This window comes from Zingiber officinale, chromosome 9A (assembly GCF_018446385.1).
Source record: "Zingiber officinale cultivar Zhangliang chromosome 9A, Zo_v1.1, whole genome shotgun sequence".
Taxonomy (NCBI): Eukaryota; Viridiplantae; Streptophyta; class Magnoliopsida; order Zingiberales; family Zingiberaceae; genus Zingiber; species Zingiber officinale.
The window spans coordinates 4,509,331-4,530,805 of NC_056002.1; the positions used below are offsets into that span (position 1 = coordinate 4,509,331).

Genomic DNA, 21,475 nt, shown 5'->3' on the forward strand with positions numbered 1-21,475 from the left:
CATTATATTAATTATCCTAAAATTTCTATTATTTTTATTCTTTTTCTTTTTTTTCTTTTTTCTTCTCTCAACATTAACTTTTCATTATCGAATCTATTTCCCCTTATGTTTTTCTCTTTTAAGTTAAACAATATTTTAATATTTTAAACATATATATTCATGAAATCTAAATTAAGATTTTTATATAAAATATAAAATTTAAAGTAAATTTTCGAGGGAAGCTTATGCGGAGGTGATATATGTCTTTGTACTTCGATCTATAGCTTTTAGTATAATTATTATTCGATGAATTAAATAACTCAAGAAATTAATTAACGTCGCCGTCGTCGTCTTTCTTTCCTCTTTTCTCTCTAATAGACGTCGCCGTCGTCGTCTTTCTTTTACTACCCAGTCGCTCCACGCCAGGCTCATGGCCTTCTTCACCCATCACCACCTTCAACAGCCGCAACCTCCGGCGCAACAGCAGCAGCAGCAGCTGGCAGTCCCCTTCAGGTACTCCTTTTCCCTTCTTACCTTCCTTTCTTCCTCATCGGCGATTCCGGGGATACAACCCAAAATTGCAGGAATTTCGTGCCGATCAATGGGCAAATCCCTGCGCCTGTCGATTTCATTTCCGCCTCCTTAGCTGATCCAACCCATCATTCTGGTACTCACTTTTCCCCTTCTCGATTGCTAGGGTTTCATTCTGGTTCATCTCATGTTAAAAATTCGTCATTTTCTGGGCTTTGGTTTGGCAGTCAGTCGGTTCATGGGCCTCTCCCCAGGCGCTGGAACGGAGGTGGACGGTGGATTGAACGGCTGGGAGCCCATGAGGAAGCGGATCAAGGAGCAGGATTTTCTCGAGAATTCCCAGATTTCGTCCATTGATTTCCTTCATACCGGGTCAGTATCCACCGGATTAGGACTTTCACTGGACGATCGGAGGATTGTGGCTTCATCTGGGGAGTCACAGCTTCTATTTCTACCAACCTTCGACCAGGACATCAATCATGAGATGCAAAGAATGGATGCAGAAATTGATCAGTTCATCAAGCTCGAGGTTAGTATGTTTTATAGCCTGCTTATATGTGTCTATTACTACTTCAATCCTAGTCGTGCGTATTCATATTCTTCTCTATTTCATAGTGTTTTTTTTTAGGAATATATTTGAAGGTTTGACTGCTACTAGAGCCTTTTTGATGGCAAAGTTTCTTGTTCATAAGATTTTGCATGAGCAACTTTGTGTCACTTTGTTGAGTTAATACTTCTTCAGCGTTACAGTATCACTTGCTTTTCCAATTAGAATTTATAACATAGTTCCTCACTTTCTCTAGAAAAAGATACCTGAATTTGTAAAGTTTGTGCTGCGTCACTTGAATTGTTTGTATCTTGAACCTGTAAACTTGTGAACTCTTGGTTCAAGATGAGTACCTGTCTTCTTATACTCTGTTGAGGAACTTACCTGTTCAAAGATACGCTGGAGCTTAAGTGTTATGATACCTGTGGTCCTAAAGAATCGTGATTAGGTCCAGGCTGATACTGTTAAAGCAGCGTGTTCTAAATGACATTAAGATCTCTCACTACCTTAGGTCCTTCAAGAAATAATTCTTAATGTGTAATGACATGATTCTATTCTCGTATATAGATGAGCACGGTTGAGATACCAACCAGGCTATATTCAGGTTCTCGTATATTTTCTTTGCCTACTAAACTTTATTTGCCTGTAATGGGATCAAAATCTTCTGGAGTTACTGACATTGAAAATTCATTTGCTGTGCTTGTTTTAATCAGTAGTAAGATAAAAAATTTGCTTCATAAAGATTCAAGGTTTGTTGTTTATCTTTGAATGAGTGTACTTGACAACCAGATTTTTGTTGTGAAGGACAATCCCTTTTGCTGTCCGAGGAAGGAAAGCTTCTTCGGCTTAATGTAATTTTGTTCGCATGTGGCAAAACCCAGATTTTTGTTGATCCAGTATTTGATTGTGAATAAGGAGTAGCAGGTTATATGAGCGTTGATGCTTTTGATATACGCCTAATTTCTCTTATTTTTGAATTACACCTAATGTTGCTTAAATTTTAGTATTTTTCTAAAAATCTTTTCGAGTAACATCAAATGCGCACCACCTTTGTATTCTCATCTCTATTATATTAACATTTTGTGCATGTTGCTTCCTTTCAGACTTTTATTCATAAAGTATAGCCGACCATAGCAGCCAAGGAAGACACAATCACACAAGACTCTAGAAGCCCCCTCTTCATTTCCACCACCTATTGTTTATCTTATTAATATTATCTTCATCAGTAGCCCCTTCTTGTTAATTAATAGATTCAATATATCTACAAGTCTTATAGGGTTTCATTTCACCCATTGTAATAATTCCATCAATTCTTTTGTACTTAGAAATTACATTTCATTTTTTTAGCTTTGTTTCTACTTATTTTAATTCCTAGAATCTTTAGTTTTTAAAATCTTTCTCCATAATTCAAATTCCAAAATTAACTTAATTACATAGTTCATTCATATAGTAAAACTAAAATTTCTTTGGTGATATAATTTATTGCGAGCAACTCTGTTTTATTTGTTGAACCTGAAAAATTGACATGAACTAATGCTATAGTACATATATCTGGCAATTTCCTAAGTTTGAAATAGAACAGCTCAGATGTTCAATAAGAGTTTTATACAATTTCATTTTCTCTTTATTCTGCAAACTGCAGTTTTTAAGCAGCAATATCTTTAATGCCTAAAAACTGTATTATTCTCTGATGGAACTGGAATAATGAATAAGACTAGTTTGTTTCCCTCTTTTGTTTGTTTCTCTGCCTGTTCATATCTCACCAAAACTGGGTGGTCATTCTGTGTGGCCTGTAAAGTTATTGCTCCTACTGTATCTTTTTTTTTTCCAAATAGGAATATTATCTGACTTTACATTCAGAACTGACTTATAAGAATCCACTTGTTCACTGTTCAAATTACATAGGGTGAGCGTCTTCGGAAATCAATAATAGAGAAGCTTCAGATGAAACAATTTCAAACTATAGCTTCCTTGGAGGAGAAGATCCGGAGGAAGGTAAGGGAGAAAGAATCAGAAATGGAAGACATAAACAAGAGGAATGCGGAGCTTGAGGAACAGTTGAAACAGTTGGCCCTAGAAGCAAGCACATGGCAGCAAAGGGCGAAGTACAATGAGAGCTTGATAAATTCCCTCAAATATAATCTTGAGCAACTATATGCTCAGAGAAAAGACACGAAGGAGGGGTGTGGTGACAGCGAGGTAGATGATGCTGCCTCATGTTGCAACGGGGATATGGGCTTGCAGTTGATGTCGAAGCAGAATAATGATGTGTTGTCTAAGGTGTGCAAGGTGTGCGGCGTAAATGACATTTGCATGCTTTTATTGCCCTGCAAGCACGTATGCCTCTGCAAAGAATGTGAAAGCAAGCTTAGTTTCTGCCCTTCATGTCACACATCTAAATTGATCGGCATGGAGATCTATATGTGATCAATGGCCTCTTGGAGATGCTACACACCTTGTCTGCTATTTTGTGAATATCTCTGTCTCCCAAATTAAAAGGACTCTGAATGATACATGAGACGTTTATGCTCTCTTGTTGTATCCAAATGCAGAACTCTGGTTTGTGTCGTTAGAGTTGAACAGCATCATTTAGCCCTTCATATTGAACTCGTGATAGAAAATTCTGGTGCTTTTTTGGAACTTTTTTTTTTTTTTAATGTTTTTGAACTGATCGGCCGATGCAGTTTTTAAAAGCTGGACTGGACCAGCTAATTGAATCGGCTAAATTGTGAATTGATCCCAATCAATCTGGTCTGGTTTAGTCGGACAAAAAAAAAGGAAATATCTCTTATATTTTCCATTCCAATTTATTCATTTTTTCCAACTACAAAATTTAAACATATTTATATCTCAATGTATTTTTTTTTTTTTTGCTAATTTTATCTAACTACAAAGGAGCAACAATATGTTGAATTAGATGAACAAAAGCACAAAATTTTCATGTAAATTCAGAGTTTCTGAGCAATTGTTATTACCTAGCAACCCATTGCTCAAGTTCTTAATAACTTCAAGCACGCCAGCATCGAGGCTTGCTGACGGGTGTTCCTCAGCTAATCGATGATTTCAAAAATACTGCCAACTATCACTTTTTGGTGTCTGAAAAAACAGTCATTGCGACCAAAAGCAAGTTAAAAATTAGAAAACTAGAACGATTCTGAACACATAATAAAACAAGGTAAATACCAATCTGTCTTCCTTTTTGTTCAAAACGTTTGCAGAAGTTCGTGCTTTAGCTAGTTGCTTATCCCAGAAAAATACAAACTGGTGATATCAAACAGGAACTGGATACCACTCGGAGATATTAAACCATGATATATCTTCATAAGAATCAATGTCATCCGACTTGCAAGTAAAGGTTAAAACATTACCAAAAAATAAGATTATGAACAGTCCACAAAGTTGCTATAGGGAGATGAAAGAAGCACGGAAAGTAGACATGCTTAAACACAAGTAAGATGAAAGGAATATCCAATGTATATGAATTTAAGGATCAAACTGGAAGACCAATACAGGACTAGGCATCAAAAAATGGAAATTTTCTAGTTGCCATGTTCATATTCTTTTCTATCTGCTGACATATATAAAACATTATGTAATTTCAGACAGATGATAGGAATGCCATAGCAAAAAGAGTATTGGTACAAAACCAACTACCCTTAAGCCTTGGCTCCAAAAGGAATACATCATGCTATATCAGTAACTCAATTATAAAGGTGGAGTAATACTCTTTACCTACTTAGTGCAACTGCCTGCATTATTGGCTTCTATTTGCCAATTCATATTTGTTAGACAACACTTCCTAGCACATACATTGCTCAAAAGCTACGGAGCATTAGTTTTTTTTGCATGATACTTGGAAGTAGTTCTGAAGCAATTCCAGAATCTTAGCTAGTAGCTAAAAACTTGATCTCCAGCCCACCGAACAACCATCATCATGTTAGTTGTGACTCTTTAAACCCTTGCATCTAATAATCAAACCTCTTAAATCACTTTTAATTATGCCAATTGCATTAATCCTCTTGCAACTTCACATTTATCTATTTAAACTGTCTAATTACAAAAAATCATTAGCCATCATTGAAATTCTATGCATCCATTGTAACATTCTCATCCATGTTATACTAACTTTAAAAAGTCATTTCCTACCTAATCAACATTCTAATTCATACAACTCTAAAAGAACTCTATCGATCATAATAGAATCTCAAAGAACTCTCTTTTTTTGGCACAAAGACACATGACCACATAAAACACTAAAAGATATTTTCATTTCAACTGCATATTATTATATTAATGGCATCATCAATATCTCATTCTTATCGAATAAAAGACTCAAAAAATTATAATCTTGCATGAATTTAATTTCATTCATCTCAACTATTCTCTCTCTTCTTTTCCTATTATTCAAACTATATTAATTTTAATTCCAACTCAAACGTTTTGATTTCTCAATTTTCTCTCCAAAATGAAGTTTCAAGTTTAATCTATATTGGCACTTTTATCAATTAGCAAATCTCATTGCAAATAACATAGACCAAAGAAATTAATCTTGAATATGTTTGTTAAATTCATCGAATGCAAATACAAAAGAATAGACTGTTACAATCCAAATAGTTGTGGCACTTATAACTATATTATCATGTCTTCTATCATACCGACATGATTAGCTAGATATTTTTGCTTCTTGAAACTATCAAAGTATATACAACTTGGAACATTATAAAACAATCAAAGAAATTTACAAACATGAACGGGTTGATATAATGCTCACTTGTCCTAGTTGAAAGGGTGAAGATTACCTATATTTACAACCCCACAAGATAGGTGAAACTTACACTATTGAGTCTGTAGGACTGGCTTTAGTCAAATGGATAATTGTAGGAATCAATCAAGGATCTATGTACAAACTGTAGAGTTAACATATGCAGAATCTGCAAAAAAATATAATGTAAAACAAGCAAAAATATACATCACATTTACAAGATATCAACAATAAAAACACAAGGTAATCAATGGGGAATCCAGAATAGGAAGAATGTAGAACTAGCAGGAATATAAAATTATTCTGTAATTAGGGCAAGGAATAATTTTGGAAGAAAGATAGAAGACTAATGACAAACAACAATTGCATTAGTGAACTGTCAAACATTTATAACCAAAGAATTACTAGTCTCCGTGAACTAATAAGAAAAATATACCTACCCTAAAATACACTTAATTTACAAAAGGCCATAGTTGGCGGATGTAGATGCTCACAACTTAGTAGAAAATATGTAGGAACATGAGGTCAACTTGAATTACAGATTGTACAGAGATTTTACCTAGTTACGCATCAACTTGCAAGCTCGTGGAATACATATTAAAACACCTACACATATCTTTCATAGCTTCAGATTCATTTCCATACTCTTTAAACAAAAATTCTTCTTGCTTGAAATTTGATGGCACCTTCCCTTCACTGTAGCAACGGTTACACAAGCTGAACTGAAGCTTTATCTCTGTGAATCTTGATCCAATTATCGGATACTGGCAAACAGAGCAGCTGCGTCGACCATGGCGTATTCGATCACCAGTTTCAAGCTTAATCAATGTGTCTAGGATCCCAAAACCCCAATCCGGATCATTGAACATCTCAAGAAACTCAGAGTATGACACCATTGAAGGATCTGATTCTCCATGAACCTCCAACATGTCACTGACACCATAAGAGGGAATGTAAACAGCCCGCAGGAGCTTTATATATGTAATTGCATCACTCCTCCTGATGTTCACCCCGCCTTCATTACTAGGTCGCCAAAGAAGTGAATCAAATACACCCCTCTTTCGCTTTTCGGTAGGACCAGTGCACAGAGGAGCAAGGATAGCAAGAAACATCCCCAAATCCACCCTTCCTGAACCAGTGGCATCAAGTACAGAGAGAACCTTCTCGTTGATTGCTTTTATAGCTCCTTGGAATGTTTCAGGTTTGAGGAACTGAAGTAGCCTTCGAAGAATCACTTCCAAGGCAGCCTTCCTGATTGATTTTTCAGGTTCGCCACTACCAGAATAGGATATAGGAACATCAGTCTCATTAATTTCTTTCTTCAAGAGATCCACATCACAGCGATTAAGCCTTGCAACCCTCTGGAAAGCCCTGATATCCAACGCAACAGCCAAATCTTGCCTTAGAGTAGTCTTTCTCCCAGCCCTCTTGAACTTTGATGGCTCAATGACAAGGTATGCCCTTTCACTTTCTGTGCCACTCCCCTTGGGCTTCTTCTTCTTCTGAAGAACCTTGAGATGTGCAATCGCATCATACACCTCAATCCTTTGTGTCATTTTAAATGCTTCCTTAAGCGCCCGCTTTGCTTCATCTGATTCCCCAGCCCCCAATAATGCTACTGCCTTGTTCAACTGTGCCCGCCAGTGGTTTGGCCGCACGCTCAAAACTCTGGTGAACATCTCAGACGCCCTTGGAAATCGACCTGCATCCATGAACAGGCCGCCAAGGTTATACAGCGCGTCTACATGTCCAGGCTTCAAATCAATGGCCTTCTGGAACTCTTGAGTCGCTCTCTCATCCTCCCCAATGGCATGAAGGGCAGACCCTAGATCACAGTGCGCATCTGCGTAGTCCTGCCGCAGGAAAATTGCCTCCTCCAGAGCCTTCTCAGCAGCACGGTACTCTCCAACACCAAACAGTGCACTTCCGAGAAGCTTCAGGGCTCTGAAATGGGTAGGACAAAGTATAGCAGCTTCCCGATAGTGCTCGCAGGCACCAAGAATCATGCCTTCAGCTTCCAGGGCAATGCCAAGGTTGACATTGATCTGAGGGAGGATTTCAGTGGATTGGGTCCCCCCAGCCTCGGCGGCCTCCAAGGCCAGTAAAAATTCTTCTTTGGCATCAGTGTGGCGGCCAATGGCATAGAGGGCATTGCCAGCACGGAAGTGAGCGCGAGCATCAGTGGGCTTGAGTTCGCAGAGGCGGCGAAAGCTAATGAGGGACTCACGGAAAAGCTGGTGCTCGTAGAGACCCCGGCCGAGGACCATGTGGTTGTCAAAGGCTTCCTCCCTAGTCCGAGCGGCGTCAGCACGACCACGGAGGACGGCTACCTCCTTGACAAAAGTAAGGTGATCACGGCTTTTCTCGTCCCACGAGATCCGCCGCTCGGAAGAATCCGAAGGCCCGCTGATCTCCCGCGACCACCCAGCCTCGGAGAAGGAGTCAAAGTGGCTATTGTTGTTGTCATTGCTGCTGGCGCCCCCAGTGGCGGCCCTCTGGAGCTGCTTAGAGCGGAGACGTTTGACAAGGATCTCGAGGTCATCGAGGAGGCTCCACGAGGAATCAAACAAGATGCCATGGTTGGACGAGGCTGCCCACGGAGGCGCGGCAGCGCGAGGGGGCGGGGGCTTGGGAGCGGAAGCAGAAGCGAGGAGACCATCATCGAAGAGGACGCCAGAAGCCGTGGGGGCAGTGGAGGACGCCGAAGCCACAACGACGTCGGAGGCGGCGCCGATGGAGTCGCTTTCTTCACCTCCCGCGTCCGCCGATAAGCTCAGTCCGAGGGCGTCGAAGTCACGATCAACATCTCCGGCACCATCATCATAAGTTCGGATGAGGCCGGGGAGGGTGAGGCCGACGTCAGGCGCGGCGATGAAGTCGGCGTAGGTGCGGAAGACCTCGTCAAGGATGGCAGAGATCTGGTCATCGCTGAACTTTACGCGGGGATTAACGGAGACCACCAGCGCCGCCATCTCCTCGCGATTCAACCCCCCATCGCCATTAACATCGAACCGCTCAAAGATCCGCCGCACCTTCTCCGCTCGCGTCCCCCGTCCTCCAACGCCTCCAGCCGGCACCATCGCTCGTCACTGAAACCCTAAATTTTTAGCTGCCTCTCCGACACCCCTGCTCGTCCTCGCTCCCACCCTTTTCCCGTAAAGCGAGAAGACGATGGGGGAGGCAAGGACGGAGAGAGAGAGAGAGAGGAAGAATTCGTTCGTTTCAGGAAGAGATCCAGATTTTATTGAAGTTAATTCTTAATACATTTTAAAAGTGTTTTAAATCATGTTAGCTATAATTAATCAACTTAACAATGATAAAATTTCCACCATCGTATCCTTCTCAACACCCAAAGTTCCATACTCAAGCTATTACCCGCTTCTTCATTCAACATAAAGTCCACGCGGTGCTGGGTCGCATTGCAGGTGGCTTCCCGCATTGAGTTGGAGGAAGGAAGGATATGAATCATGACAGCTATAATTAAAGAGTTAACAACAAAGCGTACCTAAATAACGACGCCCAGGAAAAGGGCGCAGGGATTGGATCGACCGGTGGGACCCGAAATAGCCAGTGACGAGGTGCTTTTGGCGGGTGATTCAACTGCCCGTGCTTTAATTTAAACGAAAAACGAAAAAAAATGGAATAAAGAAAAAAGGAAAAAAGAGTGAACGAAAGGACCACCTGTTCCAGTTTTGCCAACGAGGATGATGCGAGCTGTACATTAATTAAATTTTTATTTGAAAAATAAAATTTATTGTTGAAATTGCCTTTTATTAGAAATTTAATCTTTTTTTCTTGGTTTGTATTTTTTTTTCACTTATCATTTTTTGATTTATTTAATATCATTTGAGATCTACTAAACATATAATTAAAAAAATGAAAGATAATCGGAATGTTTAAAATGATAACTGTAATTCTCCAATCATGGCAATTTACTCTTTTTTTTCTCTTGTTTTTTTTACTATAGATATGAAAAACTCAAACTGACAATTAAGGTAAACTTCCCAACAAATTATGTTGGAGTGTATGATGTATATATATCTATATATTACAATAAAGTTAATTGGTAGGCTTATTTTTGTATCATAAGCACGTTCGTACTATTAAAAAAAACTTTAATGTTTGAAGATATAAATTAGTATTACTACTAATAATAAAATGACCTTTGGAAAAATTATCAAGTCCCAAGCTTCTAAAGGATCGAATATATCTATCATAATCTCAACTCTGTTGTATTTTATTTGTATTTTTTATTAATCTAGGCATCCAAATTCTTACCGATCCGACAATTCTTGAAGATAGACGGTCTTCCTCTTTGGTCGCGTGCACTGAGTGAATTTGAAATCGCTCACGATAGTGCGCCTAGTAACCGACTTCCAGAGCCCTCCTCCATCATAAAATTGTATATGCTTATCGAATTTATCTATCATAATCTCAACTCTGTTGTAATTTATTTGTTTTTTTATTAATCTAGGTATCCAAATCCTTACCGATCCGACAATTCTTGAAGGTAGACGGTCTTCCTCTTTGTTCGCGCGCACTGAGTGAATTTGAAATTGCTCACGATAGTGCGCCTAGTAACCGACTTCCAGAGCCCTCCTCCATCATAAGATTGTATATGCTTGTTAATTATGTAATCGAACTATGCACCAACTTGCACAATCTCTTCACCAATTAATAGCCTTTTTGCATGCCCCAGTTGTATATTGAACGGTGATATTCTATGAATTCACCAAATGTTTTACTGCTATATCATACCCAAGAGGACCGTTGTAACTCTAAACACATTTAAAATAGTGTTGAAATTAAATTTTCAAGGACCTGATCAAACAAATTTCTAATTTTTGGAGTAATCAAACTATTTGTTTTTAGGGGTGAGCAATCGATTTAAATTGGATCGACTGAACCAATTAAACTGAAAACTAAATCGACCGAACTTTTTCCAACTAACTAAACTGACTGATTTTTTTTTAAAAAAAAATGAACTGATAAAACATCAATTAATTCAATTTTCGATCGAAATAATCGAATTTTTTTAATTTGGTTCTAGTTTGGTTTGGATTGATTAGGTTTGATTCGATTTGATTAGTTCTGACTTGATTCGATTCTAATTTAGTTCGATTCAACTCATAATTTCAATTTAATTGATTTAAGTGAATTTAATTTTCAAAACTGAACCGATTAAACGAATAATTTCAGAAAAAAAAATGAATTGCCAAATTAACTGAAGAGAACTTGAAACTTCGATCGGTTTAATCGATTAATTCACTTTATCCGAACTTTTACTCAACCCTATTTTTTTTTTTTTTAGTAGTAGTTACTTTGAGTCAAGAACATATAAGATTTGAAGTTATTACATTTACAGGCACTAGCACCATGTGTGATTTTATGGTATACAAAAGCATAGAACAGGATGTAGTGGTCATTGAATGGCATTGCCAATGTTGGTTCCCTGCTTCACATGCTTTCGAAAGGACAGTACTGGGTTCATCAAGATTTATATAGCAAAGGAAACAAGTAATAAATTGCACTGGATTCCAATTAGTTGGCAGCATGGTGTTAATGCCATTTCTCAGAGGTAAATTATTACAATTTATTACGAATTGATTGTTGAAAGCTAAAATGTAGTTAATATTTACAATTAACAAACAGATAAATGTTACATTAAAACAAATTAAACTTGTATCAAAAGTTTCATTAGTAAACAATTAGCAAGGTTTTTCTTGGAAGTATAAAAATGTCAAATATGTTAACATTTCCTTACAAGAGTTTAAACAATGCAAACCCATACAAGAAGTGTGCTTTGGCAGCACACAAAGGCACCCGAATGCCTTGGACGACTTATGGAGGGTCAGTCTGCTTGAGCTACTGACTGTTCCCAGACTTCATATTGGCAGAGGTCTTGTGCATTGAGTCACTTGTTTTAGCTTCTTTAGAACAATGTAATACAACCGAGAGAAAGAAGAAAATTGGATTACCAGTAATCTCTGCAAGAGCATTTACCATCTTTAAAATGATGGAAACGGTTTGAATCCCTCATGATGATCTCTCTTTCGGTGATCTTTGATATGAATTTGGTTGCATTATGACAGTCTCCACATACCCGCAAATTCTTGTAGATCTGAATAGGAGTTTTCGGCAAGGTGCTTATAATTCCATAGGCAATTGCAAGTCTTTCACTGTGGCTTGATAATATATTTTCCTTCTCATCCTCCTCCACATCCTGCAATACAAAGCTGAAATCTGGAACATAACCAATGCTTTTAATTTTGGCCAACAATGTTCTCAATTCTTTCTGGATCTCCTCGTGCTGAGGGTGTGAGTGGTTCCCGGTAAAGAACACATTCACCTTCTTATTCACCTCCACTGAACTCCATCCAGGAGTTTTCTGTAGCTGCTTATGTCTAGCCAAGGACCTCACTTCAGTTATGCCATCCCATTTGCCTGCTTTAGCATACATATTAGATAGCAGAACATAGTAACCCATATTTTCTGCATCGATCTCAAAGAGGTGGCTCGCAGCCACTTTACCTAGTTCTACATTGCCATGAATCCTACAAGCTCCAAGAAGAGCACCCCATACACCAGAATCAGGCTTTAGTGTCATGGTCATTATCAGTTCATAGGCAGCATCCAGTTGCCCAGACCGACCAAGCAAATCCACCATGCAGGCATAATGTTTTACCCAAGGTTCAAGACCATAAACTGATTTCATCTGGTGAAAGCATTGGCGTCCATGATCAACTAACCCAGCATGGCTACAAGCGGACAGCAGTGAAACAAATGTAACATGGTCCGGTTTTATCCCCTGTTCTTGCATTTCTGAAAATAGTGATGCTGCCTTTTTTCCATGGCCATGTACACCAAGACCAGCTATGATTGCATTCCATGGACCAGTAAACCTACTGGAGACTTGTTCAAACAAAACCATTGCTTCTGCCAGCCTCCCGCATTTTGCATACATATCTATGAGACAAGTAGACACAAAAATGTCTGACAGTAGGCCGATTCGAAGTCCGTAACTATGAATTTTCACCCCTTCTTGCAAAGCCCCAACATGTGCGCAAGCAGGTAGAACACTGGCAAGTGTTCCTTGAATGGGCATGATCCCTTCATGGATCTGCATATACTTAAATATCTCGATTGCTTCATTTGCAAGGCCATTTTGAGAATACCCAGTGATCAAAGTATTCCAAGAAATGACATCTCTTTTTGGCATCCTATCAAACACTTCTTGTGCAAGCTTAACCTTTGATAACTTCCCATACATGTCAACAATGGCATTACTAACAATGATATCATGCAAATCCCACCCCCTTCTCAAGATGAAACCATATGCTGACTGACCATTTCGGTCATCCCCACGTTGAGCGACTGCAGAAGCTAGACTTACAAGCGTTAATCGATCAGGTTGAATGCCACTCTGCTGCATCTCATTGAATAGATTAAGTGCAGAGTTAGCATCACCAGTTTGCTCATAGCCAGAAATGATAGAATTCCAGGTCACCAAATCTCTATCCACCATTCCCTTAAATACCTTCTGTGCTTCTTCCAAATGACCCAACTTCGCATACATGTCAATTAACGCATTAGACACAAACAAATCTGAATCCATACCGTGTTTGATGCAGTAAACGTGAATGCAAAAACCCAATAAAGGATTCTGCAGCGGTGTGCAAACTGGCAGAATGCTCGTCACAGTGACCTTATCCATGGGCAACCCAAGCATCATCATCCGCTCAAACAATTCGGTCACCGCCGCCGTCCTACCATTCTGACAAAGGCCGGAGAGCATCGCATTCCAGCAACCCAAGTCTTTTATCGTCATTTCGTCGAACACCTTCCTGGCGTCGTCCGTGAACCCGAGCCTGGAGTACATATGGACCAAGGACGCGGAGACGAAAACGTTACACACGAAGCCAAGCTTGTAGGCCAGGGAATGAATCCGCTTCCCCCACTCCAAGTCCCAGCAGGCTTTGATGGTGACAGGGAAGGTGAAGGAATCGGGGCGGGCGGAAGGGGAAGGAGAGAGGATGAGACAGCGGAAGCACGCGAGGGCGTCTTTGAGGAAGCCGTGGTGGACGTAGCACGCGATCATGGAGTTCCAGGTGATGGAGGTCTTGACGGGGGCGTGGCGGAAGGTGAGGACCACGGAGGGGAGGTCGCCGAGGCGGGAGTAAAGGTTGAGAAGCTTGGTGACGAGGAAGGCGTCGCGGGCTCGTCCGGAAACGAGGAGGAGAGCGTGGAGAGGTCGAGCGAGGCGAAGCGTGGCGCAGGAGAGGAGGCGGCGGCTGAAGTCCACCATCTCGTCGGGGCCGCGTCGTCCATGGACCGAACGGGGAAGAGGGCGGTGGCCGGTGGGAGCGATTCAAAACCGTCGATGATGAACGAATGCAGTTCGCCGATGTCTTGCTTTATGATTCGCGCGATAGCTTGATCGACGCCACACGTAAGATATGGGAGAATTTCATTTTATGCCTTAAAATTAATCTATATTTCGAAATGTATGCCAATGCATGATTTAGGGCATTTGCTAAACAGCCAAAGCATGATTAAAATTTATTAATTTTCAACAACAAAAAATCTACGAATCATTTGTAATTAAACTAAATAACTATTAGTATTACTTTTAAAAAAAATTATATTATTTTACACTTCCTTTCATCCTGCTGGCGCCCATGTGGCCACGCCAAGTCATCATTCGAGTTGTAATCATTTCAATGTTAGTGCCGAGATTGAGGGCGAGAGGGTCATTGAATAGAAGAGGCCCATGAATTGCCAATGTCTGCAATCATTCACCGTGCCTTACATAGGACCTCCAACCTGACGACTTATGAAGAAACCTCTCGACTAACTTGGACATCAGCTTATATCGGTTAACCATTAGGACGGTAAACGAGCTAAGTCGGGTCGAATTTTGGATATTTAAGTTTATTTGATAAGATAATTGATCCGAACCGAGGTGAACCAAGCTTAAAATGAACCGAATTTTTGAAATGATTGTTCAAGCTTGGCTTAATTTATTTTTTATGAGCTTGAGTTTATTTGAAACTTGACTTGTTTAGATGTTATCGAGCTCTCAATTCAAGTTTAGCTTGAGCTTGATTTGTTTATATGTTATTGAACTCTCAATTCAAGTTTGTTTAATTGTTTGAAAAAACTTTAGTTGTTGATTGGTTATTGAGCTTGATAATTTAAATTTATTTATTTATTTTATTTTATTTTATTTTATTATTTATTTAGCATATTGAAAAGAATTTTATTAATGAATATGATTCGTGAAAATTATTTACGAACATTATTTACGAACGTTAACGAGCTGAACACATATGTATTCAAACTTATTTATTTAGTTTAACGAGCTGTTTAAACTTGTTTATTTAATTAATCTTGTGTATATTGAACGAACATAAATAAACTCTTACCAAACCGAACACCAAATTTATTCACGAACGCTTGATTCATTTACAACCGTATTGACAATAATCAGATTAAAATTAAATTCTATATCCTCCATACTCATCTAATATCGGATATCTTCTATATTCAACTATTATAATTCAACTAAAATATATTAAAATTAACATCATAATTAAAATATATGTAATTAAAAAAATAAATTAACATCTATATAACATACTTCTAAACTTTTATATATATATATATATATATATATATATATATATATATATATATATATATATTATCATCCCTAATCTTACACCTTCGTTACGTAGGCTGCAAGGCTCAGTGCACTGGGTAGATTAAAGAAGAAAATTGGGGCGTTCAGGCCCCATCTTGAATCGTGTCATTTTTCGTCGAAATCGATGTAGATGGTCATCAACTTAAAGACTGGATAATAATTGAAATACTAACCGAAATACATTTGATAGTAAAACTTTAGTAACCATTGTCACATGAAAAATATCAACAAAGATCACGATAAAATATATTAACCCTTTCTGAAATTACAAAGATACCAAGGCAAAGTTGCTACTAAAACGACGCTGAAAAACTGACATGACTAACATTAATAAATTATCCATGTACAACAAATTTGAAAGGATCCATCCGCCACATTGTGGGCTACATTGGGTGACAACAGATGAGCTCGTAAAATGAAAGTTCATGTATATATGTTGCCATTTCAGCCGAGACCACCCAACTTTAACAGTTAAACAGGAAAATGCTTCAGTACCTGGTCCGGCTCCTCGACCTGCGACAACCAAATCTGCTAAACACCACTTTCCTATAATAAAGTGGCATAACAAAAATTTCGAAAATATGACAATTACCTTGGGGAAGGAGAACGAGAATGCGATCCTGATCGAGAGTAGTATCTTCTTGGGCTCCTGCTTCTACTGTGGCTTCTACTATAGCGACGCCGCCTGCACAAGGTGCAGTCAATTAAAGGAGAACTAAGGAGAGAACCTATGAGCATAAATTTTAACATCTGTCATTCTGTCAATGACAAGCAGTAAACTAAGCATCAAATAAATATTAACTCTGCATGCTACAGCACTCAATTGAGTCATCATCATCTTCATCAGAATGATGATTCAATTGAAAGTTTGCAATAGATGAGAAGGTGGGGCAGAGACGCAAAAAAGTGGACAATGGCCACGGAGCAGTTTCCACAACTATGTATAGACAAGAGAAAAGCACTCATGAAAGGAGATGCAAATGTTAGAAGAACCCATATTAAAGGTTGGCATTTTGAGACAGCAGAGTATGGGTAGGCAACTTTGACAAGAAACAAGGTAAAGTTATGGACGGCATCTGTAGTGGCTCAACTCTGGCAGGGAATTGAAATCACAAAAACATCACTGGAAAGACAAATAGAGATGAAATCATCATATTCACGAAATAATATCAAATCTAAGATTGAAACTGGTTATGGATTGACAAAATTTTGAAGAATTTGACAACAGCGGGAAATCAGACATTGCCTACAAACTTTATGTAAAACTCAAATGTAGATTGTCATAGCAGAATATTCAAACGTGTTTTTGTATCATGGTTCGAAGTCCAACTGCGAGTAAACAATCATGGTCCAGAACCAGTTCAAAAGTAAGCAGAGTAACAAATACATCATAATCACAAAATTGGAATAGGAATCCTCATAAAATTTCATACTCAAAAGCTAGTTATATAGATGTTAATATATATAAAAGTCATCAGCTCAAAAGTTGATATAATAACAAGCACATATATTTGATATTTATTTCTTTAATTTATCAATGGGTGAGATTTAGTTCGATGAATCAATAAGCCCGATAAGTTGGGAAATGATATCACTTATAGTGTGTGTTGTTGATTATAGAAGGAAACTGTGTCATAGTGATACTAGGTTGATAATGTCCTCAAGAGGAGCTCATAAGGATTGTCATGTTAAACTCTGCAGGTGGACATAGTCCGACATGATAATAAGGTTGAGTGGTACTACTCTTGGACTAAGAAATTAATTAAATGAGTTGTCAGTAACTCACTTAATTAGTGGACATTCGATATCTTAAACACAGGGAGACTAACACACTCATAATAAGAAGGAGCCCAAAAATGTAATTTGGGATTGGTGCGGTAGTTCAATGATAGTTCTCTAGTGGAATGAATTATCATTGATAAAATTAAGTTGTGTGTTCGGCGAACATGGGATGCTTAATTTTATCGGGAGACCAAAACCAATTCCTCCTCGGTCCCTATCGTAGCCTCTTATTTATACCCTTCTATACCCACCTAAAGGGGGTCGGCCAAGCTAGCTTGGGAACCAAGCTAGGGCCTAAGCTTGAGTTTAAGGTGGCCGGCCCTAGCTTGAACCCAAGCTAGTAGGGCCGACCATAATTAATTAAAAAGAAAATTTAATTTTAATGTTTATTATTATGTGGAAGATTTAATTTAAAAGAGAATTAAAATTAAAATATCTCTCTTGTAAAAGATTTACAAAGATTAAAGAAAGAGATTAGATCTCTTTCCTTATTTATAGATTGGAGAGATGTTTTATTTTCTCTTTAAAATTATTCACATGTTAATAAAATTAAAATTATAGATATTTCTTTTATTAACCATGAAGAGATTTTAAAGAGAAATTTTATTTTTAAAATTTCCGGAAACAAATTAGGAAAGTTTTAATTGTTGATTGAAACTTGTCCAATTTGCTTCCTATTGATTTGGCCGACCATCATTGTTTAATTGGGGAAATATTATTTTATTTTTCTCAATTAAATCATGTCAAAGAAATTAAGGAAAATTTATTGTAATTAAATTTCCTAATTTACCTAGGCCAAGGAATATAAAAGAAGGGGTGAGGGTGCCTTCACAAGATACAACATCTATTATTCCTCTCCCTCTTTTGTTCCTTGGTGTGGCCGGCCATCATCTCTTTCTCTTCCTCTTGTGGTGGCCGAACCTCTCCCTCTCCCTTGGAGTTCTTGTGGTGGCCGGATACTACTCGGAGAAGAAGAAGAAGAAGGAGAAAGCTAGCATCTCTTGGAGCTTGGTTAGTATTTTGGTTTTTCTCCTTGGTAAAGCTTTTCTTTTGTGGCCGAACCTTGCTTGGAGGAGAAGAAGGTGGTTGGTGGTTTCTCATCTTGGAAGATCGTTGCCCACACAACGTCCGAGGTTAGAAGAGGAATACGGTAGAAGATCAAGAGGTTTTTTCTACAAGGTATAACTAGTAATTTCTATTTCCGCATCATGCTAGTTATTTATGGAAATAATACCAAATACAAGAGGCTTATGTTCTAGAATTTCGAATATGTTTTTTCGAAGTTGTGTTCTTTTGTTTTTTCTTTTCCTTGTGATTTGATTGTTCTCTTTGGTTAACCTAAAGTTATTTTAGGAAATTAAATATTAGCTTTCTATTAAAGGTTTTGTCTAGTCGGTGGTGGTTGCTCCCATATCCAAGAAGGCCATGTGCCTCGCCACGATCTTGGGAACCTTTTATGGAAATTAATATTTAATGAAATTAATAACTTAAGGAGACTTGGGTCGAACGTGTTAAGTTCAGAGATCCAAGTCAAAACCTAAAAGAACAAATAGATTAAGTTTTGGATCAAACGTGTTAAGTTCCAGGCGATCCAAAATTTAATTTAAAGAACACATGGTAGCTAGGAAAAGGTTCAGATCTTTGTACAAAATTTTTTGGAACCTATAGGTTTTCGAGTAGCAACCAACAATTGGTATCGAGCTAGGGTTTTGCCTCTGTATTTGGTATTAGTTTAATTATGCATACATGCCATAATTTAGGCGGGATAATAGTAGGATGTGCTAACTTTGTGGATCAGGATCCAACTATTATGGCTTATAGTTTTATGTGTGATTGGACCCTTGGACATGTCAAGGGCATTTATATGTGTGCATGATTGTATTATAAAATACAGCAGGAGGTATTTAGTTTTATTAGGATTTTATTTTGATCTAGATACATGTACATTCCTTTTATGGAATATAGGATCAAAATTGTAAAATTCTATTTATGTCGCGGATCGAATCTTACAAAGCGTGGAACCTTCTAAGGACCAGAGGCGCAGCGGAACAAGGAGCAAGATGGATGTGACAGCTAGACCCGGTGGCGGTGGCCAAATATGGCAGCAACTTGGGATGACAACACACGGAGGACAACTAGAGATAAAAGTCATAATAGTTGAAAATTAGATTTTCTATTTATTGCTTTTATATTGTGCTGTGTGTGCATGTTAGTTTACAAGTTTAGTAGGCTAGCATAGTTAAAATTCCTCATTAATAAATAACTAAGTGGGAGAGAGATTTTTAAGTAAATCCCATGGTCTCCATTACTGGTTTGTAAGTGATGCAAACAAGCTTGCGCGTTGGCTCTGAGTGCCTTCCTCCATAACGGATGAGCTTGTTTGCGGATCACTAGAACAGACTTCCATTTTTGGATGACTATAGGAAGTTAATTAAGAGCGTGTGATCTTCCCCAACGGAAGGAGCATAATCTTATTAATGGACTTAGTGTCAAGTAATGGTATACACTTAGACACATCTAATAGTATCCTCCCCATCGGAGTCACTGCTATTATTTGTGTGACCAAATGAAACCAACTATTAATTTGTCATAAAACTAGGTTGACAAGATAATAAAATTAAAGGGTTAAAACCCCTCTTACAAATGATTGATTTTGTATACGTCCACACTAACGTGGCATACAAAATTAACGGTGTTTGAGATAATTTTATTTGTCATAAAGTTACGTTGACAAGATAGTTAATGGGTAAAACCCTCCTCTTACAAATGTTGATTTTGTATACGTCCACACTAACGTGGCATGCAAAATTCACGGTGTTTTGAGGTGTTGGTAAAATAGTATTGTTAAAGGAATCAATATTATTTTAAATTTAGAGTCTTGACCAAATATTTGATTAAAGATAGACCAACTATTAATTTTATTCGTCATAAAGTAAGGTTGACGAGATAATAAAATTAAATGATAAAATTTCCTCTTTGAATTTGTATACGTCCACAATAACGTGGCATACAAAATTCATGGGGATTTTTAAGGAGTTGGTCTTAACCAAATATTTTTGTGATTCTTAGGAAGATGGTCAATCCCTAGCTGATATACTTTAGGATAGACTTAGTGGTCCCAATTATAATTGATTGGAAATAGGATTTGGACATTAAGGTAGACTGTCCTCTTAGAACTAAGAACAATATAGGTGTATTTTATTCATTAGTTGATACATGTTTAGTGGAGTTATCTACCGGTACCTGGTGTGTAGATATGGGAGCCACTGATCATGTCTGCAATTCATTGCAGGGTTCCAGGAAACCCGACAACTAAATGAAAATAAAAAACACCGTCCACATGGGCACTACTGCAAAAGTAGCAGCTGTTGCAGTGGGAGAGGTTTATTCTCTAATAGGAATAAAATTTGGATTATTAGGAATTGTCTTTACATACTAAGTTTAGAAAGAACCTGATTTCAGTTTCTAAACTATTATAGAATAGATATTGTGTCTATTTTGATAACAAAGTTGTTATCAAGAAAAATAGGCAAGTTATCTATTCTGGTATGTTGGTTGACAATTTATAATCCAATAACTCCCATGATGCAACAAATGGAAATTAATAACACATCTTCTAACTTAAGAGAAAGCAACCTTCATGAACCAATTATATCTTTGACATCTAAGGCTAGGTTATATTAACTTAAGTAGGATTCATTGGTAGCTGATGAACTTTTGAGTTCATTAGTAGTGGAAATCTTTCCAACCTGCGAGTCTTACTTGGAAGGAAAATAACCAAGAAGCTTTTAAGTCCAAGGGGTATGGAGTCAAAGATATGTTGAAATCGGTTCATTCTGATTTATGTGATCCTATGACTATCCGGACAAGAGGTAGTATTGAATATTTCATCTATTTTATAGACAACTATTCAAGATACAAATAAATTTACTTAATGTACCGCAAGACTAAGTACTTTGATTAGTTCAAAGAGTACAAGGCTGATGCGGAGAAATGTTAAAGTAAATGTCACTATGGTAAGATCATAGTGGCAAGTACCTCTTGAGAGATTTTAGGAGTCACTTATCAGTAGTTGGATTTCAACCCCAACTAACTGCACCTGGTACACCCCAACAAGGATGGTGTAGTAGAAAGAAGGTAAAAGACTCTTATGAAATAATTAGATAGATGA

General features: G+C 38.0%; 3 protein-coding genes and 1 long non-coding RNA gene across 4 annotated transcripts; 1 reads left to right on the forward strand and 3 right to left on the reverse strand.

Annotated features, from left to right (window-relative positions):
• The first annotated feature begins 286 nt into the window (after positions 1-286).
• LOC122019887 (probable BOI-related E3 ubiquitin-protein ligase 2) lies at positions 287-3,678 on the forward strand. The gene is made up of 4 exons (XM_042577480.1): positions 287-492; positions 564-646; positions 738-1,039; positions 2,963-3,678. The coding sequence occupies exons 1-4, from the start codon at positions 410-412 to the stop codon at positions 3,482-3,484; spliced, it is 990 nt and encodes a 329-aa protein (XP_042433414.1). The 5' UTR covers positions 287-409; the 3' UTR covers positions 3,485-3,678.
• Positions 3,679-6,160: 2,482 nt separating this feature from the next.
• On the reverse strand, positions 6,161-9,055 carry LOC122019886 (uncharacterized TPR repeat-containing protein At1g05150-like). The gene has a single exon (XM_042577479.1). The coding sequence runs from the start codon at positions 8,897-8,899 to the stop codon at positions 6,383-6,385; it is 2,517 nt and encodes an 838-aa protein (XP_042433413.1). The 5' UTR covers positions 8,900-9,055; the 3' UTR covers positions 6,161-6,382.
• Positions 9,056-11,477: 2,422 nt separating this feature from the next.
• LOC122021115 (pentatricopeptide repeat-containing protein At4g33990-like) lies at positions 11,478-14,254 on the reverse strand. The gene has a single exon (XM_042579200.1). The coding sequence runs from the start codon at positions 14,122-14,124 to the stop codon at positions 11,794-11,796; it is 2,331 nt and encodes a 776-aa protein (XP_042435134.1). The 5' UTR covers positions 14,125-14,254; the 3' UTR covers positions 11,478-11,793.
• Positions 14,255-15,744: 1,490 nt separating this feature from the next.
• LOC122021662 lies at positions 15,745-16,217 on the reverse strand. Its single transcript, XR_006122602.1, has 2 exons — positions 16,115-16,217; positions 15,745-16,035 (listed from the first exon to the last, which is right to left on the reverse strand). It is a non-coding gene; the product is annotated as an uncharacterized LOC122021662 (long non-coding RNA).
• Positions 16,218-21,475: the final 5,258 nt, after the last annotated feature.

Bases quoted from the DNA above. Each gene is read 5' to 3' on its own strand.
- LOC122019887 (XM_042577480.1), top strand. From the start codon at position 410: ATGGCCTTCTTCACCCATCACCACCTTCAACAGCCGCAACCTCCGGCG. The intron at 493-563 runs GTACTCCTTTTC...CCAAAATTGCAG, and splicing joins CAGCTGGCAGTCCCCTTCAG to GAATTTCGTGCCGATCAATG. The intron at 647-737 runs GTACTCACTTTT...TTGGTTTGGCAG, and splicing joins TGATCCAACCCATCATTCTG to TCAGTCGGTTCATGGGCCTC.
- LOC122019886 (XM_042577479.1), bottom strand. From the start codon at position 8,899: ATGGTGCCGGCTGGAGGCGTTGGAGGACGGGGGACGCGAGCGGAGAAG.
- LOC122021115 (XM_042579200.1), bottom strand. From the start codon at position 14,124: ATGGTGGACTTCAGCCGCCGCCTCCTCTCCTGCGCCACGCTTCGCCTC.